This window comes from Ischnura elegans, chromosome 13, assembly GCF_921293095.1.
Source record: "Ischnura elegans chromosome 13, ioIscEleg1.1, whole genome shotgun sequence".
NCBI classification, from domain to species: domain Eukaryota; kingdom Metazoa; phylum Arthropoda; class Insecta; order Odonata; family Coenagrionidae; genus Ischnura; species Ischnura elegans.
Genome location: NC_060258.1, coordinates 18,495,903 through 18,520,835, shown reverse-complemented (window position 1 = coordinate 18,520,835; position 24,933 = coordinate 18,495,903). Strand labels below are relative to the sequence as shown.

Below are 24,933 nucleotides of genomic sequence, written 5' to 3'. Positions count from 1 at the left end.
AAAATTATTGTTAACATGGCGAAAAAAGTGACGACAAGAACTCCGAGTTCTACACGGAAAAATTCCTTGAAATCACTTTATAGGTTCCTGAAAACCATTATATCAAGTAAAACCTTGCGCACCTACCTAAGAATTCATTTTGCAGAAAATTTGCTGAAACCGTAATCGCAATTAACAATAAACACACCGTTTTACACTTCATTTAGACTGACTGTATGACCGTCCGCAAAACGAACAACCTGCAACGCCCGCCGCTTCGCATTTTCCTCACGCGAAATTTAAAAGACTTGACGTTATCGCGAAGCGAAGGTGCGATAAACGAATGACGATCTCAAAATTTTCGTGACGTTATCGCGAAATGATGTTAAACGGGGTGACGTAGAACGAGGACTCACTGTATTTCCCTTAACCCATTTATGCCCAGTGGGTCGTTTTCGACCCACGGGATTTAAAAAATCCTAGTCCCTCTAATTTGAAGTATTTGTCTACATTGTTGTTATTTTCGTCTTACAGTGAAGCAAGTGATTCATTCCTGAAGTAATATTTCCAAGGACTCGTTTTCAAATCATTGTAATGTGGGCATAAAAAATTACTTCTCTTTACCGCGATTTTCGAATAACTTTGACGTACAATGTAACCAAAATTTTCAAGCTCAATCAAAATGACACGACATGCTACAATACTTTGTACACTCAATTTTATTATTCCGTATTCAATTACCAAATTTCATGTCTCCTGTGTCTGCCACGGGTCATGATATTGGTGTGGGTCGTTTTCGACCCACTGGGCAGATAAGGCTAGTTTGTCGGGCAACTCCAGACGTACTAGGTTGACCAGAATTCGAGCGTTCTCTCTGCTGAACTGTGATAAGATTCTTTTGGAGTGCATTAGTCCAAATAAATTTTGGCATGGCAAGGTTAGTATATAATTCCTAGAGGACATATTTTTATTTTATAAACATATTTTTTTTGTGAGCTCATTGACTAATTTATGTCTCTAATTTAGTTGCAAACAGCTGACTACAACAGAAATACTTCACGAGCTAGAAGAGTTGGATGAAAAAGGAGTAAAAGATGAAGTATATATTTACATAACTCCTCCAGAAGATGGAAACGAAACATGTGAGGATTCTGGGGACGAAGAATGTAACGATCCTGATCGTCTTTGTGGCTGCAAGCGGAAGGTGACTTCAACATTGGCATTGAAGATGACACTGGTGAAGTTGATGAGGAAATCAAATTCGTTGAAGAATCATCCCATTCTAAAAGGAGAAGGAAATCAACCGAAACCCAAAACATAACACGGAGATGGGTCAGTTGTGATCTTACTACCCCTGTTTGTGATTCTTGGAGTACGTTTTATACCTCCACTGACTTTATCCTCGTCCAGTCACCCATTAGAGTTTTTCGAACTTTTTATTGATGACAACATCATTACGAAACTTGTTGAGTTTACAAATCAATATGCAGCAGCGAGAAATAGGTGTGTGCAAGTTTACAAGGAAGATATGTATACATTTTTAGGCTTATTGTTTTTGTCCGGATATAACTGGCTCCCAAGAAGAAGAATGTATTGGAAGAAAAGGAAGATGTCTACAATTCACTGGTGTCTAGAAGTATGAGAAGAAACAAGTTTGAGGATATATTTACGAACATCCATTGTGCAGATAATAGTGCATTAGACATATCCGATCGTCTCGCAAAATTGCATCCAGTCCTTTGTGAACTCAACAATAACATTTGTAGATTTGCGCCTTTAGAAGAATCAATTTCTATCGATGTGGCTACGATTCCATACTTTGGAAGGAACGGATACAAACAGTTCATTCGGGGAAAGCCAGTGAGATTCGGTTACAAGGCCTGGGTAGCTGCACTCCGCTTAGGGTACTGCATCCAATTTGATATCTACCAAGGGAAAGTAAAGGAAAAAAGGGTTTTCACTTCATCAAGAGGGCTCGGTGAATCTGTGGTGATGGGGTTTGCTGAAATCCTAAAAAAAAAATATCCACTGCTGAATTTCTCCGTGTATTTTGATAATTTTTTCAATTCTGCGAATCTAATACATGAACTAACAAAATTTGGCTATGGTGGAACGGGAACCGCTAGAGTGAACCGAATTGATAACTGCCCCTTGCAAGATGTTAAAGTGTTTAAAAGAAATGAGAGAGGTAGATATGACTGTCGTGTATCCCGGGAGGACAATATCAGTGCAGTTAGGTGGATTGACAATAACGTTGTCACAATGCTATCTAATCAGTTTGGCGTCGAACCTCAGCAGAAGGCAACGAGATGTTCAGCATCCGTAAAAGGAAGAATTGAAATTCCACAACCCCACGTTATTGCCATGTACAATCGAAACATGGGTGGTATAGACCAAATGGACAATAATATCTCTAATTACCGTATTGGCATTCGTGGGAAAAAGTGGTACACGCCCATATTTCTCTGGATGATGGATGTATGCATGAGTAATGCATGGTGTCTCAGCAGGACTTATGATATGAAACTGGACAGTTTAGCTTTCAGAAGAGAAATTGTAATATCATTAATGAAGAAATATGGTATTCCAACACAACGAGCAGGACCAACGAGCAAGTTTGCACCTCCAGAGATAATCCGAACGAGTGGACCGCATTTTCATACCATTCTCGGAGATCAGCCAAGAAGAAGATGCGTTTTATGTCGTAGTAAAATAGTAAAATCATGCCATAAATGTTGCATTCCTTTGCATGATAAGTGCTTTGAGGAGTACCATAAAAATATCTCTGACTGTTAAAACTTAGAAGGAAATAAACAATTATTTTATATGAATAGTATCTTAAAATATTTTTTTTATTTTAACAAATTATCCCCAAATAATGTAAGTTAATTAAAATTTCAATTAAAAAACAAAACACAACAAATTGGAAATCATAAAGCAGTTGCACCTCAATAACTCTGAAGAGCCTATTAGAAAACGATCCAAGAGTCAATATCCTAAATGTGCTCGCCAATGCCCAGTGGGTCGAAAACGACCCATGTCATAATTTTTAAACAAATGCTTCAGGATTTTTTTCAATATTTTTTCTGTTGTCCAGAGGTATAATAAGTTCGAAAAATGTAAAAAAAAGTTAAATTTTCATGCAAAATAATTAGTGGGCATAAATGGGTTAATTCGCGATTCCTTAACCATTGAAGAATCTCCTAAAATCAATCAAGAGTTTTTTTCCTGCCGCTGATCATCATAAGCAATGCTATAGCAGACGTCCAAGTAAACTTGAAACATTCCTCGTGAGCAAGTATAAAAAATAATTTCATTTTTCAAAGGGGATTTTAACGGAAATAATAATTCCCGTGTAGCCTTACATTAAAATGCAAATATCCAGCTGCTTTCACGTACAATTTTATTTTACTTTTTTATTAAGATCGCAGAAAACTTTGAAGGAGTGTGAACTCATCTGGGTTGATAAAAATCATGATTTTTTTTATTTAAATCGGATTTTATTGATTTAAATTGGATTTTATTGATTTAAATGAGATTTTTATGATTCTCCATTCATCAATAATTCAGTTATTTGCAAAACTAACTATTTGGGCAGCATATTGGAGAATGATCGTTTGCAGAGACAATAGGAGGCAACATACTCTAAACTTAATACAACATTTAGTCAACCAGGGGAGAGAACTATGGAAATGCCAATGGTATCAAATTAAAAATTACACCAGCATAATATAAAATTGCCATTGGAAGTATCAAATGTGCTATATTATGTGGTTCTAAAGCATATGAAGTTTAGAAAAATTCTGTAATTGCAGCTTTGTATGGTGCCTACGCTTAGAAGTTAAAACAAAACAATTTTTTCCAACGGATACACTACTATTCTAACCAAAGCCATTTTTTTAAATTTTCATGTTACATGCATTCCTACAGCATCATTTCTATTTAAGAGCCACCATTGTGCTGATAACTGTCGATTCATTGTATTGATTAAGAAATAAAAATCAAAATTATACACTTACAGCTTCCTTTTCTTGACTCTTTAAAAATCAAACATATAGATCACATTATGATTAAAATCACCTGATTTTTTAAAATAAAAATCAAGTGATTTAAATCATAATTTAAATCATGATTTAAATCAAAGTGATTTAAATCAATCAACCCTGGAACTTATGCACGGATAATCGGGAGTCTGCAGTGTTTATCAAACATAAAAAATAGCATCACAGCAAAAATAAAAATAAGCAGGAATTTAGCTGCACCCCTAATACATTGTCTGATATACGTAAATTACGATCATTACAAGAAATTAAAGAGAAATTTTGGATTATCCATGTTTTCTGATTACAATGGGTAGTACGCTCAATTGCTTGCCGTGACGCAGCCCACAAGTCATTTCCCAGTGTTTTCCGAGTGTGTAAACGTCCAAATTCATGACAGGGTTCCCACTCTAACTAAATTATAAAATTCACGATTTTTTCCAGGTTTTCACGGCCTATATTTTGTCAAATTCACAGTCTGTTTTTTTTATTTTAGGAATAAATGTTTATCACGTAAAAATCGCCAGCCGCACGCTAGCTAAAAATTTAACAATACGCGATAAATGCCGGCAATGCAAACGCAGCAATGAAAGTGCTCATATTATGTCGCCTATCGTGAGCAAAATTTAGAGCCGGCTAAATGTTGTAAGTGGGAAAATGGAGGGAAGACAGGGAAGTGAAGAGGTGTCTGATTTCTCGCCAGGGTTAATGAGCACTTTGGTTACCGGTCTTCCAATCACAGGCTCAAGATCTGTGTCTTATAATGACACGGACCAATAATTTAGCTTCGAATATACGTGTGCAGACAAATGCGTGGACAGTGTCTGCGAGTTACTGACCTTGAAACATGGTCGCCATAAGATTTTTCTTTTGAACGGCCAATTGCGGTTCTACAATAAATTTTGAGCGGTTTTTAAGGTTTTATTTCGTAATTCAGAGCTTTTTCCAGGTTTTTTCACGGTAGACGAAATTCATGGCTCATTCACGGTTTTAAGGTTTTCACGGTTTAATGGGAACCCTGCATGAGTTACTTAATTATTATGAGCCATTGATCTTCTTGCATTCATCCCACATCTCTCTTTCTACGACTGTAATGCATCCAGACACATTTCTCAATGCGAGGGGTTTGTACGTCATTACTTGACAAGTATTGCGGGAGTAGACGATGCTTTGAATCTCCACGGGAAATTTAACACAAAAATTATTGATCTTGGTACAAGAAATACAGAGCAGACTACATTGAACAATTTTATTTTAGAGAATTTCAACTGTGGAATATGAAAATCTGCTTATAATACAGTGAAACCTCTATTTCACACTTTAGAATGGACCACTTACAAAAAATGCAAAATTGAGGACATTGTAAAATAGAGTATCATTTTCTAAAGGCGGTACTGTTTGGGACCTGATGAAAACTGCAAAATCGGGGAAAATGTATAATGGGGGGTCACATGGAGTAGCATCGCATGGGCGCCAATCTGGCCTTTTTCAAATGAGGATAAAATTGACCATTGCCATTCGTATAAACCGGTATTTCTAAAACGAAATAGTTTGTACATTATGAATACACAAATGTTGGGTAACGGATAGCAATCAATGCCTTTCGTTTTCTTTGATGAAGGAAACTACCCTATCATACAAGATAATGCTACAGTAATTGTAATTATGACGACTTTTCCACGGATTGCAATAACCCCAATTGCTTATTATTTGCTTTCCTGGTTAGTACGTTCATTTTTTGTGGTCCCTTCAGAGATGTACTAAACAAGTTCTACTGTCCAGCAGACTCCCGATTATCCGGCTGCAGTATATCCGTGTTCCTGTTTTTCAAGCCTTGCAGTGTGGGACCGCGCTCCGTGATCACGGATACACGTCCTGCAGCAGTTGCGACCGGGGCAACTTGTCCGAGACGCGACTACGTGGCGTGGTGCCTGACAGTGTAGTTTCCGACGTCAAGCAGTGGTTTTGAAGCATTCGTGCAAACCAATTTTCTGTATCCGTGACCATAAAGCCATTGATGTGTGGTTTTCAAAACCAGGCCTTACATGGAGCATTATTAATGCGAGTACAACCATGTTGTCCCCGCTAAAAATATCGTGAACTGGCAAAGAAAGCTCTCATTGTGTCCGGGAAGCACACTAAAAAACAGAATAACTGCATAAATAATAACATATTGTTTATTTTATGTAAATTACGAACACTAAAAGACATTAAGGTGATACAGTAAAACCTCTATGTAGTGAACCTCTTTACATCATAAACCTCCATATATCATACCACCGCTACGGTCCCGTCAGATTTACATGTAAATTTATAGGCAAACCTCTTTGTAGTGAACCTCTTTATACCGTAAAACCTCCACTTATCATACCAAGGAAATACCCCTGAGACGGCCTAACTACCTCTGCAAAATCATACCGAGCCAACTAGAGACCATTAATGCAGCCGCGATTACATACGTGGAATGACATTTTCAGCGATAAATGTTTCACCCTTATTTTTTTCTTATATACCTTTAATATGATGTAATTTTCACGTTAATGATTAGTTGTGGCCATTTTTTCCATATGAGAGCATACCTAACAGTAAATAAGAAAAAAAGGTATCCAACTATCCTAATCGTTTTAAGTGACTGTTGAATTAAGAGAGATCACATTGTTTTCTCTCAAATCATAGTAAAAATCATATGATAGCACTCGCTTTCTGTAATTATTATGTATATAGGTAATAAATATAAGTTCACAAATGCATGCATGTTTGTTCAAACACATAAGTATTATGGTTTAAAAGAAAGCAGTACATTTCATTTCCGAAGGATATGTACAAATGGTGCATATCACTGAAACATCTCCATAGTGAACCTCCATGCATCAAATTGCCCCAATTTTGGTCCCCTCCTTTACGATGTGAAGAGGTTTAACTGCATTTTGTTTTATCCGTGTTTTCAGATTATTCGTGCCGTCTCTCCCCATCACTAGCCCATTAGGATAATCGGGAGTTTAATGTATTTGTATCACCTCTACCCTCGGATAATCGGTAGTTAGCCGTGGTTAACATGTTTCCCAACTCACTGCTGGCCATAGTGGTCATCTGCTGCTGGTAGTGTTGGGATGGTTGGTATCCAGTGGCATAGTGGGCCACTCCCCTGGGCTGCTGCTCATCGCTTGGTGCAGATGCCATTGCTGCCGCCGCCGCTGCTGCGCCGTGGTACGCACCCGCAGGCGCCGTGGTCGTGCCGGCCCCACTCACGGCTGGGTGCGGGGGAGGAGTGGTCTCCGTGGCAACTGGCGCTGGCTGCTAAAAATTAGACATAGAGATAGTAGAACATCAATTATATGTTTTCTTTTAGTGATTGGACATTATGACTTTTAACCCTTTTCGTGCGGCACGCCTATACATCGGCTTTTGCCGCTCGGCTGAAAAGCACGGCATTATGATACATCAGCTTTTACGTTATTGTTGTTAAATTTGAGGACATTGAAATAAAAAAACTTATATATTAGTGAACGTATAAAAATGTTGTGATTATTGTCCAATTTAATCTCATTGATTAAAAAAAACAACCGCTTAAAGATATCTAAAAATTAACTATATAATGTTTATTTTTCCTATTTTATTAAAATACCCTCTGCATTTTTCAACTGTACCCCGCTAAGAAGGATAGCACAAAAAGGGTTAATTTAACATTAATTAATAATAATAATATTAATAATTTATTTATTTGCCAGACGACAAGTATTGTACATACATTGTATATGGCACGTCATGAATACAAAATCAAGCTATATGCAAAATGGCAGTTTAAATTCAAAGGCAGTTATAAAGATAAATATTCATCAACGGAGTAGAAACATTTGGATAATAAAAAGTTTTTACTCTTAGTTTTGAAGATCGACAAACTCATAGGAGCTTTTAGGTCCTTTGGAAGCTTGTTATAAAGCCTTAGAGTCATTGTTCTAAAGCCACAGATAGCTTTCTTAGTACGTACAAATGGGACATGCAAGTCTCCCTGCTGCATAGTACCCTGGTTATGAATATCCAAGTTTAGCGCAAAGTCCTTAAAGTTTGACTTGGCATATAATAAAACAGAAAGTATGTAGACACAGGGAATAGGTAGCACGCGAAGACATTTAAACAAAGGGCGACATGGGGTTCTACATGGTTTGTTTGCAATCAAACGTATAGCTCTTTCTTGGATTTGAAAAATGGTCACTGCATGGGGTGAAGAGCCCCACTGTAGAATGGTGGATAGTAAATGGGGGTAGAATTCCCCATAGTAAATAATTAGAAGAACATCAATGGATACAGTGGACCTAATTGATCTGATTAGGAAACACTTAGAGCTGAGATGACCAGCTAGATTAGAGACAAGTTTTTCCCAGGAAAGATTATATTACAACTTTTTTTATATCATAAGATGGCATTGTCTAGTTCATGTGTACAATCACTTTAATTAAAATTTTCATAAACTCTGCATGTGATTTTATTATTTTTTGTTAGGATAAAAGTAAAGGTAACTCAAAGATTCTTTTGCGCACCCCCCCCCCCTTGAGTTCTTTCTGCATCCGCTACTACGTGCATGAAAAATATACATTAAAAACATACATGATATAAATTACATGAATTAACAGCCTCAAAAACTCATTTATAGCATTATAACTTTCTTCGATCAATTTGTAGCCTTTACTTTTACTAATTTCCTGTGTGAGTTTCCTGTGATTTGTTCATATTAAGTTTTCCCATCATGCAATTGTGAATGGGGTGCCCTCGCAAAATTAAAAAGGTTATTTTTTCAACACTTCCAGACAAGAAAGTTAAAGTCATTAACGTACGCCAAATATGACTTCATTATAGGGTAGTTTCCTTTATCAAAGAAAACCAAAGGCATTGATTGCGATCCGTTACCCACCATTTGTGTATTCATAATGTACAAATTATTTGGTTTTAGAAATCCCAGTTTAGATGAATGTTAAATGGTCAATTCTATCCTCATTTGAAAAAGGCCAGATTGGCGCCAATGCGATGCCACTCCACATGACGTCACAGGGACCTAGATTCTATGCGAGTAGATAGGGAGTTTACATCGTCTGAGATTACCAATGCATGCATGAGGCACAAAACTAAGGGAAACATCTCTTAATAATCACCTATTCAAACTGCCTAAAGTCGGAAAGCCAAGCGCTACCAGCTAGCATTGTACCTGCTAGCATCCTGCGTCGTATCAGCGCTCAGAGCCTCGCCCCAAGGTCACCTCACTTGCGGCAGCGGGAACCAGAACGACGTCACATGGAAGTTTTCCCGGCATTCATACTTAGCCGTTTCATTTTCGCGCTCTTGAAAATTTTCACTTTTCATTTAATCACGAAAAATAGATATCGTCATTTAAAAATCTAAAAGAGTGAATTACGTACTCCAGGAGTAATAATCTTTCGATTTAGGCAATAAAAAATAATAGGAAACCACCCTATTATCAATATTCTTGACGCTACAGAGCTTCAAAGTTTGCAAAAATTTCTAAATTCTTTCGCACTACAAAAACGCCCTGTGATGTCAGAAGGCGAGTAAACAGATTCGCTCCATGATAATAACAAAACAGTAACGATGATAACAAACATCTACTATGATACTGAATCATAATTGAAGGGTGTGTCAAGAACAGTTGTTAATAGTTAAGAGAGTTTTTATAGCGCGTGTATCGCGCAGTGGCTGATTTCGAATTCGTAAAGGTGCATTCTGGGAATATTCTGAAGGTAGATTAATTCATGGCCGCTAATTTATTCTCCAGTAATGAAGATTTCTGGGTGCAGAGTTGAGAAGCCACAAAATAGAAATGTTACATAAATTAAATCCACAATCTCGTTCGCTAGTATGTAATCTAAAGCTCGGTCTGTATTTCATTTAACTACCGTCATTTACTCATTGCTTTTAATGTGTACTTGGTGCAATATTGGAATATGCAAAGTTAACGCTTTGGGGAAATACAACAGATTATACTTTACGCCGATTTACTTAGCATTCCTGGAAGAGAGACATAGTGTGATTCAGCAATTGGATACGTTCAACTGTAACTAAATTTTTAGTGTTTGTAGCCCCTGTTGGGGCTAAGATGACACCAGCACGCATATTCTGGAACCCTCTAACGATTCGTACTTTCTACTAATGGACACGTTAACTGCGCTTTAAGGCACTCACTTTACAGGCATATTCCAAAACTCACTAACGTGAGGAAAGCCGTTACCGATACCGTTATTGGCGCTTTAAGCGAAAAATTGCATTCTGGGACTGGCATTAGCAAATAGCCTTAAAGCAGGGAACTTTAAGGGGCTAGTTATCATATAGCGCATATCTTCCTCGCTTCAAGTGCAAGATCGCAAGCGTTATTGGAGCTAATTATCACCAAAAAACTGATTACAGGTACGTGGAACTTTAGAATTTACTCTGTATATATACTGTGACTTGCATATTATCTCTTAAGGCCTATAAACCAATGGGGAACATGCACGCATTTTAAAAGTACTAGAATAAGAAGATTCCTACCTCAAATGTGCTCGCCGAAATTTTCACGGATGAATTATGTTTTTAGCTGAGTTTTGAGTCTATAAAAAATAATCTTCATCGACTGCTTGAAAACACGTGACGGAGCGTGGGCGCGTTATATCACGGCACGGTATCCACTGATGACAGACTGAGGAAGTAGATAGAAAAACTGCCAATGTAGGTGCTCAAACGCAAATTTGGAGAATATAATTGCTGTTTTAACGTCAAACTTCGGATTGTGAATATATTGGGTTGCCAAGGCATTGTTGAAATAAATAAAGGAGATTGTTTTGGGAGATTTGGAAAGATTATATTGATTTAAGTTGATTGCAGATTGTGATCTTCGTTACACACGTACATCATTTGCTGAATGCAGTAAGTGTATTACGGCATGATATTCAATAGAAAAACGTGTGACAACCTTATAAATCGTGTATATCGTGTATCCTACAAAACCATATAAAGTGCCCCGTCGTCTAGTACCTCTGTTTACTCGCTGGAGAATTGCTTGTGTTCCAAATAACAAAAAAAAGAGGAATAAGTGGTCGATGATCCACAGAATGGAGTTAAATACATTATCTATATATTGTCCATGGGATATTATCAACGTAAGTAAATTTTAAAATAAGGGTTACCGTAGGGTTTTATCGAGTCGCCAGTTTTTCTCGGGTGACCACCAAATTTATGATGAATCACTTATTTCACTTTGTAAAAAACCCTATAAATATACCTATTATTCTGTCTATTATAGGATCAAATTATACGGAAAGTGGCTGATTACGAGAAAAAATACTGATTATGATTAAACCACGAGGAAAAATAAGGAATGGCGGGTGGCCGACGGCGGGTAACGGGTGGCCGACCTCTCGTCGCAAGGAGCCCGTAACAAGGATCATTCACGAAGTGTCTTTCGCCGATGTCGTTCAAATTTGGTAGGGTAGTAGTGTTCCATAATAAAAGCACATTTTCAAAATTTCTCGTGCCCTTAAGCCTTGTGACATAATAAACAGGATATAATAAAGGCAGTTGAGTTTTAGACCGGAAAGCGAGTGTATCGTGATTTCTCTCCATCCTTCCCGAGTGAATCGGCGCACGCTACAGGAATACACGAGAAATATGAGGCTTTTGGCAAGGTAAATTCAATATTTATTACTGTGATGCCCAAAGCGTTCGCTGCATGTCAAAGCAGGACCTAAAATTTTAACTCGTTTTTGCTGTCGGTCTCGGTTCAAAAACAGGAACTCGAGTAAATACAGCGTAAATAGTATTTGAAACTTATTTCTTTGTATATCAAATGCTTTTGTATTTCTTTTTAACGATCATTTGGATCTCAATCTTGGACGATTCTCGCGCTTCGTACATTCCGCGCCTTTCCATCTAATCCTTCCATTTACCCATCCCCTTTTCTTCTGTTTCATCCTTTCGCTACCCATATCCAGTGAAAAATCCAAGACAAGCAAGATGTCAAAATCAAAATAACTATCGGAGCCATACGTAAACAAAGAAGTCGCCAATACATGCCAGATAAACTAAATAATTTGTCACCTATTTCTTCCGTATCTGTAAAAGTAATGGAAAATGTTACCTTCCATCACGAAATATAAGTTATTTCTTCTTAGGTAAATATATTTCATGGTCTAGTTATCATTAGTCATAATAATAACATATATTAAAGATGGACACATGCACGTCTCTCATTTCAGAATATTTAAATCGATATTTTAATTTAAGATAAAGTTAGTACGCACAAGTAATAGTTTTCACAATAAAATTATGATAACTATAACAACAGTTACATTAGCGCCTTTTTAGCGCTTATTTTTTCTGGATCTTTCGTATTTCACTCTTCACTTGTTTTCTTCTTATGTTCCTATTGGTCGCAACGATCTACGCCACCAACATCAGTGACGTCTATGGCTAGGCCATTAGAGAGACGGATTCACGGACTTTCACTTAACCGCCCGGTCACCAGAATACGATGGCAAAGTGACTGCCGTTAGCTGTAAACCCTTCGCGCTTTAAGTAGCTCGCGTCCACCCGAGTTCTGTAATAAGGGTGCTGAACATTAAGTGAGAACAATAATCTCACACTGTGGAAATTGCTGTGGACGAGGAGGATGAAAAAGTAATTAGCGCTATTTGTCAAGATTGTGCTGGATCTTCCAGTATGCATGCATTCTTCAAACCTGTCAATTATTCAGGAAAAATATTTCACATGACTGATGATGAAATTAACATGTAAAAAAATCAATTGTATAGAGAGATACATAGGTTTTTCTAAAATTGGGACAAATAGTCTACTGGCACCACGTAAACATTTATTTTACTGGACTCTTACGTCTCGCTCAACCAACATGGCGATGGGTTGTTTGGAGCACAAGATTAATGTACAATTTTCAAATTGGGATTTTAAGAATACATAATTCCGAGGCGAAAGTAGAACTGCTTTCACTTCAATTTTCACCACGAAGGATATTTTTTTACCGCATAATCATCCATTTTAAGTGGAATTTCCCATTTGCGCTCCCATTTGGTAGAGAGAAATTTCAATCGGTGCTTTGGTGTATTCTACAGATGCTTCCTCTGTGAGTCATGATTGTGCTCGATTTAAGTTTCGTGATAAATTTTAATTTTGATGGGACGATCGAATGGTTCAATCACCGAATACCTCGAATAATGAACTTTTTACACTATTCGATATTCGACGACACAATTAGCAATCAATTACACCCATGTCTCGTATAGCGCAATTTCGATTAGTACAATTTCGATATAGGGCAAATTAATTCCTCGGGGAAACATCGCTACACAGTGTAGCCTAATCAAAAGTCTTAAACGCTCTTATGATAAAACATGAACTTGCGCCAAGTACACACGAAATTGCTATCATTTTACGCATATTACTATTATTGCTTGCCTCAAATCTTCTTTTTTTATTTTATATTAATCGAAATCCATTGCTGTGCAATGGCCAAAAGTATTACTCGTCATTGGGTCCAGATAGACGGCCTCCTGAAGCAATTTATCTCGTCTCCTTGACAGAATGATAACGGTTAATTTAGATCATTAATTAAGTGTGGGGCTAGTGGAAATGAGTTTTTTTAAGCAATACCGTTTGAGACGTAATTTTTGCCATCATAGGTTATCCGGTTGGTTCCAGAATTTAAACAGCGAGCAGGTATTTTCAGTGCGGCAATATCAGGTGAATCTGCAGGTGTTAATAGAGCAGTCACCACAACATTTTCTGATGAACTCCAAGCTGTGATTGAAAGTGGCTCCTTTCCCCCTCGACTAGTTTTTAGTGTTGACGAGAAGATATTCTTTTGGAAAAGAATGCATTCTCGTTCATTCATTTTCAGGGAAGGAAAACCTGAGTCAGGTTTCAAGGCATTTAAAGACCATTTCACGTAGCTGCTAATGACTCGGAGGACTTCAAATTAAAATGATTTATCATTCATAAACTCCGCTAGCTATGAAATGGCATTCAAAGTAGCATTTTCCTGTCATTTCGATGAGCAACAAAAGGGCCTGGGTGACACAATAGTTGTTTTTAGACTGGTTTGAAAAATCATCAACTGCCAGCAATACATTACGAACCCCTTGAGATGGCAGACATTAGCCCACCCGCACGACATGAGGGAATTTCAAAAGCACGTACTAATTTATTTTAACGCGAATAAAAGTCTTTGAATGCGTGCATACTATCTTTAAAGATATTTTAAACTATAAACATTTATATAAATAATGTTTTCTAAGGCTATTTATGGGAATATATATGGTTTAGAGGGTGTAAGATACCCAACACCTATACTCCCAGGAACGCATCCCTATATTTCCAAAGTTAAAACGCTCTCATATAACGCAAATTTGTAAAGCGCAAAGACCCCAAGGAACGCATCCCTTTCGCTATATGAGACCCGGGTGTATTCGAATTTTAAATACACAGCAAAGATTGTCCGTGATTCTCTTCAACTCCGTTGACAATGGTTGGGTCTTTTATGAAATTTTGCACATTTTGTTGGTTTAATTCTTTAATAATATTTTTATGAAAACTTATCGAGTAAGCACTAAAATTGTAAAATGCCGATGACTCCACAAGAACAACATTAATAAGAATTTACACATGTATTCAAATGTACGCGACGTTGGATTTTCCCAGTATGGCACTCTGTTGCATGACGAAATTTACGTTTTACATATTTTAATTTTAAAGTAATTGTCGATTCTTTATTTAAAATAAGGTTTGCAATAAACACGGTAAAGCATTGCTGGTAATGTAACCTTCAATATGCATACAGTAAAAAACAAACGAATTGCGTTGTTCCATGCGCACAAGTTTTATGTGGGTGACAGTTGCGTCAAGTTTACGGAGTCGCACTTAAGAAGATTGACTTGCAAAGTGTTCAGCATTTTTTTCTTTTAATTTTCATTTATTCTCAATGGTGAAAAAATGCATGTTCAATAATGAAGTATTCGATATTCGAGTGAGGTATAACGGAAAAAAATAAAGCATTCGTTGTTAGGCTGTCGCTTGCCATCTTGTGTCAGCTCGGTTCCGCTCTCGGGGTAACAGAAGAATTAGACGCAGAGTCACGTTCGAGTGATGGGCCGAGTATCTGAGACTCCTAACGACTTGCAACCTCTTAGCGTGGGATCGGTCTTCGTGCATGTCTCTAACACACTATGCCGTTTAACACGTTGCAGCATCTTGGCGTGGGAAAATGAAGGAAACGCAAAAAAAATCATGCAGCCATTTCCGGCCAATAAGAAGACGCCAAGAGGGTCAGTGGCGCAGCGAGGGGGGTTTTTTGGGGGATAAACCCCCCCTCAGAGCTGAGAGAAACTTTCAAGTTTAATCCACTTTACTTAATTTGATTAATATGCTTATAGAAGAGTGTAAGGATTAATGAAATATCTCTCAGAAAGCCATAAAACTCTCCATTTTGAACCATTTAAAGATTTTCTGGCGGAGGGCCCCCTCACCTCCCACTTATCCTGGCGGGTATACCACACACCTCAGGTCTAGTTGTGCCTAAAACCTCCCCCCTAGCCGTAATTCCTAGCTGCGCCCCTGGAGAGGATCACGAGATGGACGTGACACGGGAGGCAACTTATTGGAGGGCAAATGCAAGGGGAGTCTTGCACTGTATGTCCGAGGGAGAGAATGTACCTCTGCCCTCCGTGAATTAAAGGTGTGAAACCAGACATCCGACTTGTCACCTCAGTCTGCCTTCTCCAGACCTGGCCCTTTCTATTGAGCTAGCGCTTACATTGTATACGATATTCGAATTCGAGAAAAATGCTATTCAACCCATCCCTAGACTTTTATCACGTCCCCATATATGTACAGTACAATCTTTGCAATCAACCCTTGCAATAATCCGGCATGAGGGACTTCCTTCCTTTCCTTGCAACCATAATTTCATCAGTTTTAAATAAAATATAATTCGGTAAGTATTTGTTTTATTAGTATACAGTTTCTTCTCCTGACCTTCCTTATTATTACAACAATGTAGTGTTTATGATCTTGGAGTATAGGTCATGATTTAAATTAAATACACAATTGGCCAACGTAACGAAAATTTTCTATCACAGAGCCCTGAGGAAGGAGAATAAATCTCAGAAACGTTGGCCAATTGTGTATTTAATTTAAATCATGACCTATACTCCAAGATCATAAACACTACATTTTTATTAGTATGTGCGTAGGAGCTCATAATAGGGTAGTTTCCTTCATCAAAGAAAACTAAATGCATTGATTATGATTCCTTACCCAACATTAATGAATTCATAATATACAAATTATTTGGTTTTAGAAATCCCAGTTCAGACGAATGGCAATGGTCAATTTTAACTTCATTTGAAAAAGGCCAGATTGGCGCCCATGCGATGCCACTCCACGTGACGTCACAGGGACCTAGTTTCTATACGATTAGATAAGAGTTTTGCATCGTCTGAGATTACCAATGCATGCATGACGCACAGAGCTCAGGGAAACATTCCTTAATAATCACCCATTAAAACTGGCTAAGGTCGGAAAGTTTTCTTCCTTTGATAAGGTATAAATAATCCTTATTTAAGCCAAGGGCTACCTGCTAGCAGGGTACTCTGCTACCTGCTAGCAGGGTACTCTGCTACCTGCTAGCATCCTGCGTTGTATCAGCGCTCAGAGCCTCACCCCAAGGTCACCTCACCTGCGGCAGCGGGAAGCAGAAAGAAGCCACATGGAGTTTTCCCAGCATTCATACTTAACCGTCGTGTTTTCACTTTTCATTTAATCACGAGAAATAGATATCCTCATATAAAAATCTAAAAGCATGAAATACGTACTCCAGGAGTATTAATCTTTTGATTTAGGCATTTAAAAAAAATAATAGGAAACCACCCTATTAGCATGAAGTTCTTCGTAAGTCACAGTAGTGTTCATGGTTTATTCTGCCCAAGTTGACCATAATTGTTATTAGGGTCAATACATGAGTAATTTGGCTCTCTACCTTGACTCTTACCCAAAGCAGTAAAGGAGAGTCAGTGCCACTAATTTTATCATCAAAACTAGTCATCTATTTAACGGCAAAATCATACCTTAACAAGCTTTTTGTGCATTACACTTGTTTCCTGTACGTTTCCAATAATCCGCCCATGCCATGACTGCATGTGCGTTACATTACCAAGATCGCACTGTACTTCAATCAAAGCCAGGCATACATTTTTTAGTATTCTTGCACAAGTAAATGCCTCATGCCCTAACATCTTACATCAAACATCTAAAGAAGGCTCTTGCTATTACAAAGTTCGCGGGACCAAAAACTGCAGGTTCTTAATAACGAAATTCGTACGAGCATTTCTTTAAGAAATCATCGAAAAAAAACTTTGTCAAAATTCCTTGTCTCTTCAATATTCGGTAAATATAGCCACACTGCGGAATAGCTTCAGTCATGTGTATAATATACACGATTAAATTACACGCACGTTTTAAAAAAAAGAACATCTGCTTGGTTTTATCAATAGAAAAATGCGGCATGACATAATCGAGGATTAACATCTTCCAGAATGCAGTAGGTCCTTATTATACTGTAGCGGTACGGACCGGAGCCGGCCCGACGCATCATTTAAAACATCGCGGCTGGGGGGGTTACGTCTGCGCGCACACTCGCATTTTTAGCATTTTTTTCACGGAGTTCTATCCTGAATGTATGTAAAGGGTTTATTTTGTTTTTTCCATTGTAGTATATTTTTTTTATGGATGTGACATGGTGTGAGAGTGGATTTCCGGGAGAGGCGACGCAGTGGTTCTCTCCCGGAATACGTTTGAAAACCCGCCTTACGGCCGGGGAAAAAAGAGGGCGTTGATGTGCACCCGAGGTGATTGTGGGTAGTGCAGAATTTATAAAAGAGAGAGACGAGAAGGATAGCTCTCTCTCTCTCTCACGGTGTGACACAAAGATAAGTCATAGTGGCGTGCGGTGGCAAGCAGCAGCAGAGAAGCTACGGCACGTGGTGGAGGCCGATACGCGGACAGCTCTTCAGGGGTGGCGAGAACATCGGATAAAGGAAGTAAGCTTGGAAATTACCAAAGCCCAAATAGATCCTTTGGTGTCCAGATGGTTCCCCCCTTTGAAAGTCCCAAGTGTGCTCCCCACAATAAGGCCCTAGTGAATTTACTGTTGGCTGGTTTTAGTCACGGCCCTGCAAGACTTAAGTGCGGCACGTGGTGAAGTTTGAGCATACTTTCTGAATGTTAGTGTCACTTGGCGGATCATTGAGCCCGAGTTAAAACGGGTGGCCATTTGAACAGTAACGCCCAATTAATAATTGCTTTGCACGGAAAGTTCTTTTTGTAAGTTTGATGTCACTATTTGTTACGTTGCTTATTCGCTAAAGAGCGTGAGTACATTTTGTTGTTTGAAACATCAATTTTTTGATAATCATTGAGAAAGTGCTATTGTCATATTTTGGAAGGAGAAGCCGAAGGTGAATATTTCATGTTGGAGGTGACGCCGATGGATTTTGGAACGGGGATTTATTGTGTGTGTTGGGAATGCTTTAGTGTAAGTGTAAATTTTGGAACCTTTGGTAGTTCAATTATTAAAATCAATTGTAAAAGGGATATCATTGAAGTTATTTGTTTTGCTATTGCCACGATTTCCTTAGATCCTGTTGTAAGTGAGTGTGCGTGCAGGCACGAACAATTGGGGAACTTGATTTTAAGCCCGGATACGGTAAGTCTCCGTCGGGGCAGTTTTCTATTTTGGGGGAGTGGAGAGTTTACAATCACATGTACGGGGAGATATCGAACGGGAGGCGAGCGGGCGGCTCTCGCGGTTTGAACCGTTACATATGAAAAATGGCGCTGCGGACAGGATACCAATTCATTCATTCACTTTTAAAAGGACAGGATCCCAATTCATTCATTCACTTTTAAAAGGACAGGATCCCAATTCATTCATTCACTTTTAAAAGGGCAATTGAGGAAATATTTTCTGGCAGAGTTGATTCGTTATGGCAAGCGAATAGTTCTTGTATAAAAATTTTTGTTTCAGTTACGGAAAGACTAATTGTCAAGTGTGGAGTGCTGGGCTCATTCAGGTTCCTAAACCACGGATGCGTCGTCGGCGCGGAGGGTTCTTTGGTGAGGCCTGGGCACGCTTTGTAGGGGGTGTATTTGTGATTAGTGTGGGGGAGAAGTTGGTTTTCGACGGGGACGTTTTGAGAAAGAACCATATCGTGTTAAGATGGCCGAGAAGAGTCAAAGGGAGGAAAGGTTCATGCTCAATCGTAATATAGGGGATTTGACTGGGTTGGCCATTATGGAGGAAGTGGAACGGGACGCAGAGTCACCGGTTGGTCAAACGGAGTCCACTATAGAGTCGATTTACCAAACGCCGATCGCGTTGAACCCGGTGCGTGAGTTATTGGAGGAAATGCGAAGGGAAAGGGAGAAGGAGAAAGAGGAAAGGCGGGAGAGGGAACTCCTAAGGGAGAAGGAGAAAGAGGAAATGCGGGAGAGGGAACTCCTAAGGGAGAAGGAGAAAGAGGAAATGCGGGAGAGGGAACTCCTACGGGAGAAGGAGAAGCAGGAAAGACGTAAGGAGAAGGAACGGGAGAGGGAACTCTTACGGGAGGAGGAGAAAGAGAAGGAACGGGAGAGGGAACTCTTACGGGAGAAGGAGAAAGAGGAAAGACGAAGGGAGAAGGAGCAGGAGAAGGAGGAATTGCGGAAAGAAAGGCAATCCTTTCAGAGCGAATTTTTGAAAATGATGGGGGCGGTCAGTAACCGACTTTCCCAACAGGAATCTACATTAGTAGAAGTTAAGGAAGTGACGATCAATCTCGGGGAGCGGATGAACAGAATAGAGGGTGAGGTTGAAGTTACGAGGGAACAAATAAAGGAGTTGACGAAAACAAAATTTGAAGTGTTGAAGGGGCGCTTGGAGCGTTTAGAGCAACAGGGGCCTACCTCGGTATTGGGTGGAATCACATGGGCGAAAGACGCAATTGTAATGCCTACGTTCCGAGGATGTACTTACGAGAATCCGATTACTTTTGTGAAGGAAGCAGAAAGGTATTTTACAGCGGTATCTTGTGGGGAAAATCAAAAAAGTATAATTTTTGTTAACATGTTACGAGAAAAGGCAAGTCTGTGGGTAAAGACATTGGAATCCATCGATGAGGGATACCAGGACTTGAAAGGGAAGTTTTTGGGTCGATATTGGGACTTGAAGGCTAGGTGTCGATCTCGAGAAAATGTAAGTAAAGGGAGATATTATCCCGGGGGAAGGGAGACAATGGAAGAATATGCGATGAAAAAAATCGTATTAGCAAAAGATTGCGAGCCACCACTAAGTGAGGAGGAGATTATTTATTTTTTGAGCCGTCAATATCCCATTGGGATACAGAATTTGTTGGGAAGTGCGAAGGTAGCGTCGACCCATGAGTTACTGAGTATGTTAAGAATCTACGACTCAGTGAATGACGAGGAGAGTAGGTCGGGGCCCCAGGCAGCCCAACAAAACAGGCGAGTGGCGTCCATAAATGTTTCAGAGGGAAGAAGGGGAGCCGTAGAAAGGAAGGGTGAGGGGGAGTTGAGAGGGTCTGAGGCGAGAACTCCGGTTTTGCCCACTTTTACGATCCCACCGCCTGCATTAGGTAATCCCCAGAGAACGAGAAGGGAAGCCGAGAAGGAGGGAGCAATTAGTAAGGTTGTAGGTGAGACGACCCAAGGTGAAGGCGCGGGGGTTAGAAGCATTGAGACGATACCGTTAAACTGGTAAGGTCCGAGGCGAGTGATTCCGTCGGCTCGGAAGAAAAAAAAGGGGAATCACGAGAAATAATAGCTACGTGCATTCTAGAGGGTAATCCATTAGACGACTTATTGTATGAGGAAGAGAGACAAGTTATGAGGAGAGAATGTCCGGAGATTCAAGTGGAGTGTGGAGGTCATAGGGTAGGGGCTCTGATAGATACGGGTAGCGAAGTCTCAGCGATAGACGAAGCGTTATTTGAGCAGTTGTTAGCTAAAGACCCCAAACTTCCAATATTTCCGATGAAAAAGTGTTTTTTGGTATGTGCTAATAGAAAGAAATCGCACGCAATTACCAAGCAAGCGTTAATTACGGTGCAAGTGGGAATAAGAGAAGTTGACGTAGTGTGTCTCGTTGTGCAGAATTTAATTCGTCAAGTCATCTTAGGGACAGACTGGTTGGCGGAAGTCGGCGCTACGATTGATTTTAAGGAGGGGAAGGTACAATTCAAGGTGGGAGAAGAGGGTGAAGTAGAGGCTGAGTTTCCCGTGTGTACGTTGACTTTGGGCGAAGAAAAAGGGAGAAAGGGCGCCACTGTCACGGACAGCGAAATTCAAGAAACAGTCCAAAGCCTCAATCATTTAGATATTGATCAAAGACGATCATTGGGTGATTTATTAAGTAAATTTCAAGGGATTTTTTCTGAGGAACCGGTGTTGGTTAAAGGATTTACGCATAGGATTCAGTTGACGGAGGAAACGCCTTTCGTAATGAAGTCTTACCCCATTCCTCGCGTGTATGAACCCTTGGTAGATGCCCAGATTAATGAGATGGTGGAAATGGGAATCATTAGGAAGTCTCCTAGCCCATTTGTAAATCCACTTGTTGTGGTCAAGAAGGGAAAGGGAAACGTGAGGTTATGTTTGGATGCTCGCCGTTTGAATAAAGTTACTATCCCTGAGCGTGATAGGCCACTGCAGGTGGAGCAACTTTTGAGAAAATTTCATGGGAAGAGATTTAAATTAAATAACAGCCGTCTGACAAGGTGGATGTTAGCAGTGCATGAGAGTACGGGATTAACTCCTATGGAAGTGCATTTTGGGGAAAGACCATCCCGGGAGGATGATGAATTAGTAAAAGTACCAGGCCAAGCTGAGTATTCGCGGGCTGATGTGACGCATTTGGTGCGAGGGAGACTGAAACGAGCCGGTCGCATTCGTCGGTCTAGACAGAAGGGGAAGACTCATAAGTTTCAAATAAATGACCGAGTCTTGATGAGAACCCCTCGTCCTTCGGACGCGAAAACAGGAAGGTTTAATAAATTCTTTCACTTATTCACGGGACCGTTCCGTGTCTCAAAGTTTGCGGGTCCAAATGCTTGCCATCTCGAAGAAGACTCAGGGGAGTCAATTGGTATCCATAATGTGGGAAATTTGAAACCATATTTTGAACTTCCTCATGGGGAGTAGCTAGTCTACTGTGGGGATGAGACGATTGGGTAGAGTGCTCAATCGGTAATTAGTTTTGTTGGGTTTATGTCATTATAGGCAAAATTATTGTTTTGGCTGGTAAACTAACCAGAGGGTAATTTAATTGGAGATACCCCGTGTTTAGTTTAGTGTGGGGGTGTGTAGCGGTACGGACCGGAGCCGGCCCGACGCATCATTTAAAACATCGCGGCTGGGGGGGTTACGTCTGCGCGCACACTCGCATTTTTAGCATTTTTTTCACGGAGTTCTATCCTGAATGTATGTAAAGGGTTTATTTTGTTTTTTCCATTGTAGTATATTTTTTTTATGGATGTGACATGGTGTGAGAGTGGATTTCCGGGAGAGGCGACGCAGTGGTTCTCTCCCGGAATACGTTTGAAAACCCGCCTTACGGCCGGGGAAAAAAGAGGGCGTTGATGTGCACCCGAGGTGATTGTGGGTAGTGCAGAATTTATAAAAGAGAGAGACGAGAAGGATAGCTCTCTCTCTCTCTCACGGTGTGACACAAAGATAAGTCATAGTGGCGTGCGGTGGCAAGCAGCAGCAGAGAAGCTACGGCACGTGGTGGAGGCCGATACGCGGACAGCTCTTCAGGGGTGGCGAGAACATCGGATAAAGGAAGTAAGCTTGGAAATTACCAAAGCCCAAATAGATCCTTTGGTGTCCAGATGGTTCCCCCCTTTGAAAGTCCCAAGTGTGCTCCCCACAATAAGGCCCTAGTGAATTTACTGTTGGCTGGTTTTAGTCACGGCCCTGCAAGACTTAAGTGCGGCACGTGGTGAAGTTTGAGCATACTTTCTGAATGTTAGTGTCACTTGGCGGATCATTGAGCCCGAGTTAAAACGGGTGGCCATTTGAACAGTAACGCCCAATTAATAATTGCTTTGCACGGAAAGTTCTTTTTGTAAGTTTGATGTCACTATTTGTTACGTTGCTTATTCGCTAAAGAGCGTGAGTACATTTTGTTGTTTGAAACATCAATTTTTTGATAATCATTGAGAAAGTGCTATTGTCATATTTTGGAAGGAGAAGCCGAAGGTGAATATTTCATGTTGGAGGTGACGCCGATGGATTTTGGAACGGGGATTTATTGTGTGTGTTGGGAATGCTTTAGTGTAAGTGTAAATTTTGGAACCTTTGGTAGTTCAATTATTAAAATCAATTGTAAAAGGGATATCATTGAAGTTATTTGTTTTGCTATTGCCACGATTTCCTTAGATCCTGTTGTAAGTGAGTGTGCGTGCAGGCACGAACAATTGGGGAACTTGATTTTAAGCCCGGATACGGTAAGTCTCCGTCGGGGCAGTTTTCTATTTTGGGGGAGTGGAGAGTTTACAATCACATGTACGGGGAGATATCGAACGGGAGGCGAGCGGGCGGCTCTCGCGGTTTGAACCGTTACAATACGAAGGAGATACGTTCCAATACCTTCTTCGCAAGTTGCAAAGAATTTGCCTCTAGATAATTGGTTCAAAATGTTGAGTTTTATGGCTTTCTGAGGGATATTTTATTAATCCTTACACTTTTCTATAAGTATATTAAGACCTTTGCAAGGAATCGAAACCTGCTGCTATCCTGAAGAATGCAACACAGCTTCACAACACAGTTCATTAACTCAAGATAGTGATGAGCTGATCTAGATGCGCTTGCGACGTAGCTGGAGCCGAAAAAAATCGCTATCCGCGGGAAGGAAGAACGGGCAAAATGCTGAACAGTACCTGACTTTACAACCGCTTGAATAATACTTTGTTCGGATTTTGCCCAAAGTGGGAGTTCCTTTGCACCATACCGCATCGCATCGGCCAACTTGAAATTCTGGGCGCGCTTGAATTTTTCGAATGCTCGCATCTCTGAACGTTCGTAAGTCGAATGTTGAATGTTGGTAAGAAGAGGACTTCATGCATGTCCAATTTACGAGGGTAATGAGTGGGTTACCATGATTTAATAGGAATGAAGCTTATTACATTGATTCTGCGTGCACACTGAAGTATCTCATACGGAAGAAAGAATCATAATTGACACTCTTGAGCTCAGTGCATAAGAAGAACATAACCTTCTTAACCTTAACTAGACACGTAAATATACGTGCAGATGTTTCTTGACACATGAGACGGAAGCTGTATATTTCCGTCTGAGATTTTCTTACACAAGTGAATGAATGCCGAATATATACGTTTTCTAGCTCTCCCCCTTTTGGGACAGTCGCAGGTTTACGACGTCTTTGTTTCAGGACCCAACACTGCGGGGTTTAGGCTTTACTCTCGAATTCGCAGAGCAGGTACAAGGACCCCTCGTCTTATACTGCCCCTCTTAGCAGTAAGGGACACGGTCATGCAATTGTTTATCCAGTCAGTTTTCGAAATAAATCTTTGTTCTTTTCTCAAGAAACATAAACTAAGAATTGAATTATTTGTCTTTTGAGCAGCGTTTACAATTTTTTAACGAAATTCTACGATAAATATAAACTAATATCTTGAGTTATGTATAAACATCAACATGGAAATTGTTGCTGCGTTAAATGCGTTAATAATGGCCTTAGAACTTTGTTTAAAACTTGACAATGCTCAGATAAAAATGAAAAATTCAATTCAAAGTCTGTGATTTATGTGCAAGCAACAATTATCCATGCGCTAAATACATATGAGCA

At 39.7% G+C, this 24,933-nt stretch overlaps 1 protein-coding gene across 2 annotated transcripts in view; it reads right to left on the bottom strand.

The window, feature by feature from the left end:
- LOC124170121 (Golgi reassembly-stacking protein 2-like) overlaps window positions 1–24,933 on the bottom strand; it is a 116,149-nt gene that overhangs the window by 51,230 nt on the left and 39,986 nt on the right. Inside the window, exon 7 of one of the 2 annotated variants that reach the window (XM_046548809.1) lies at window positions 7,091–7,313. In XM_046548809.1, coding sequence (XP_046404765.1) covers window positions 7,091–7,313 — 223 coding nt within the window. Of the gene's footprint in view, window positions 1–7,090; window positions 7,317–24,933 lie in introns of both variants that reach the window. The other variant, XM_046548808.1, reaches the window with a different exon arrangement.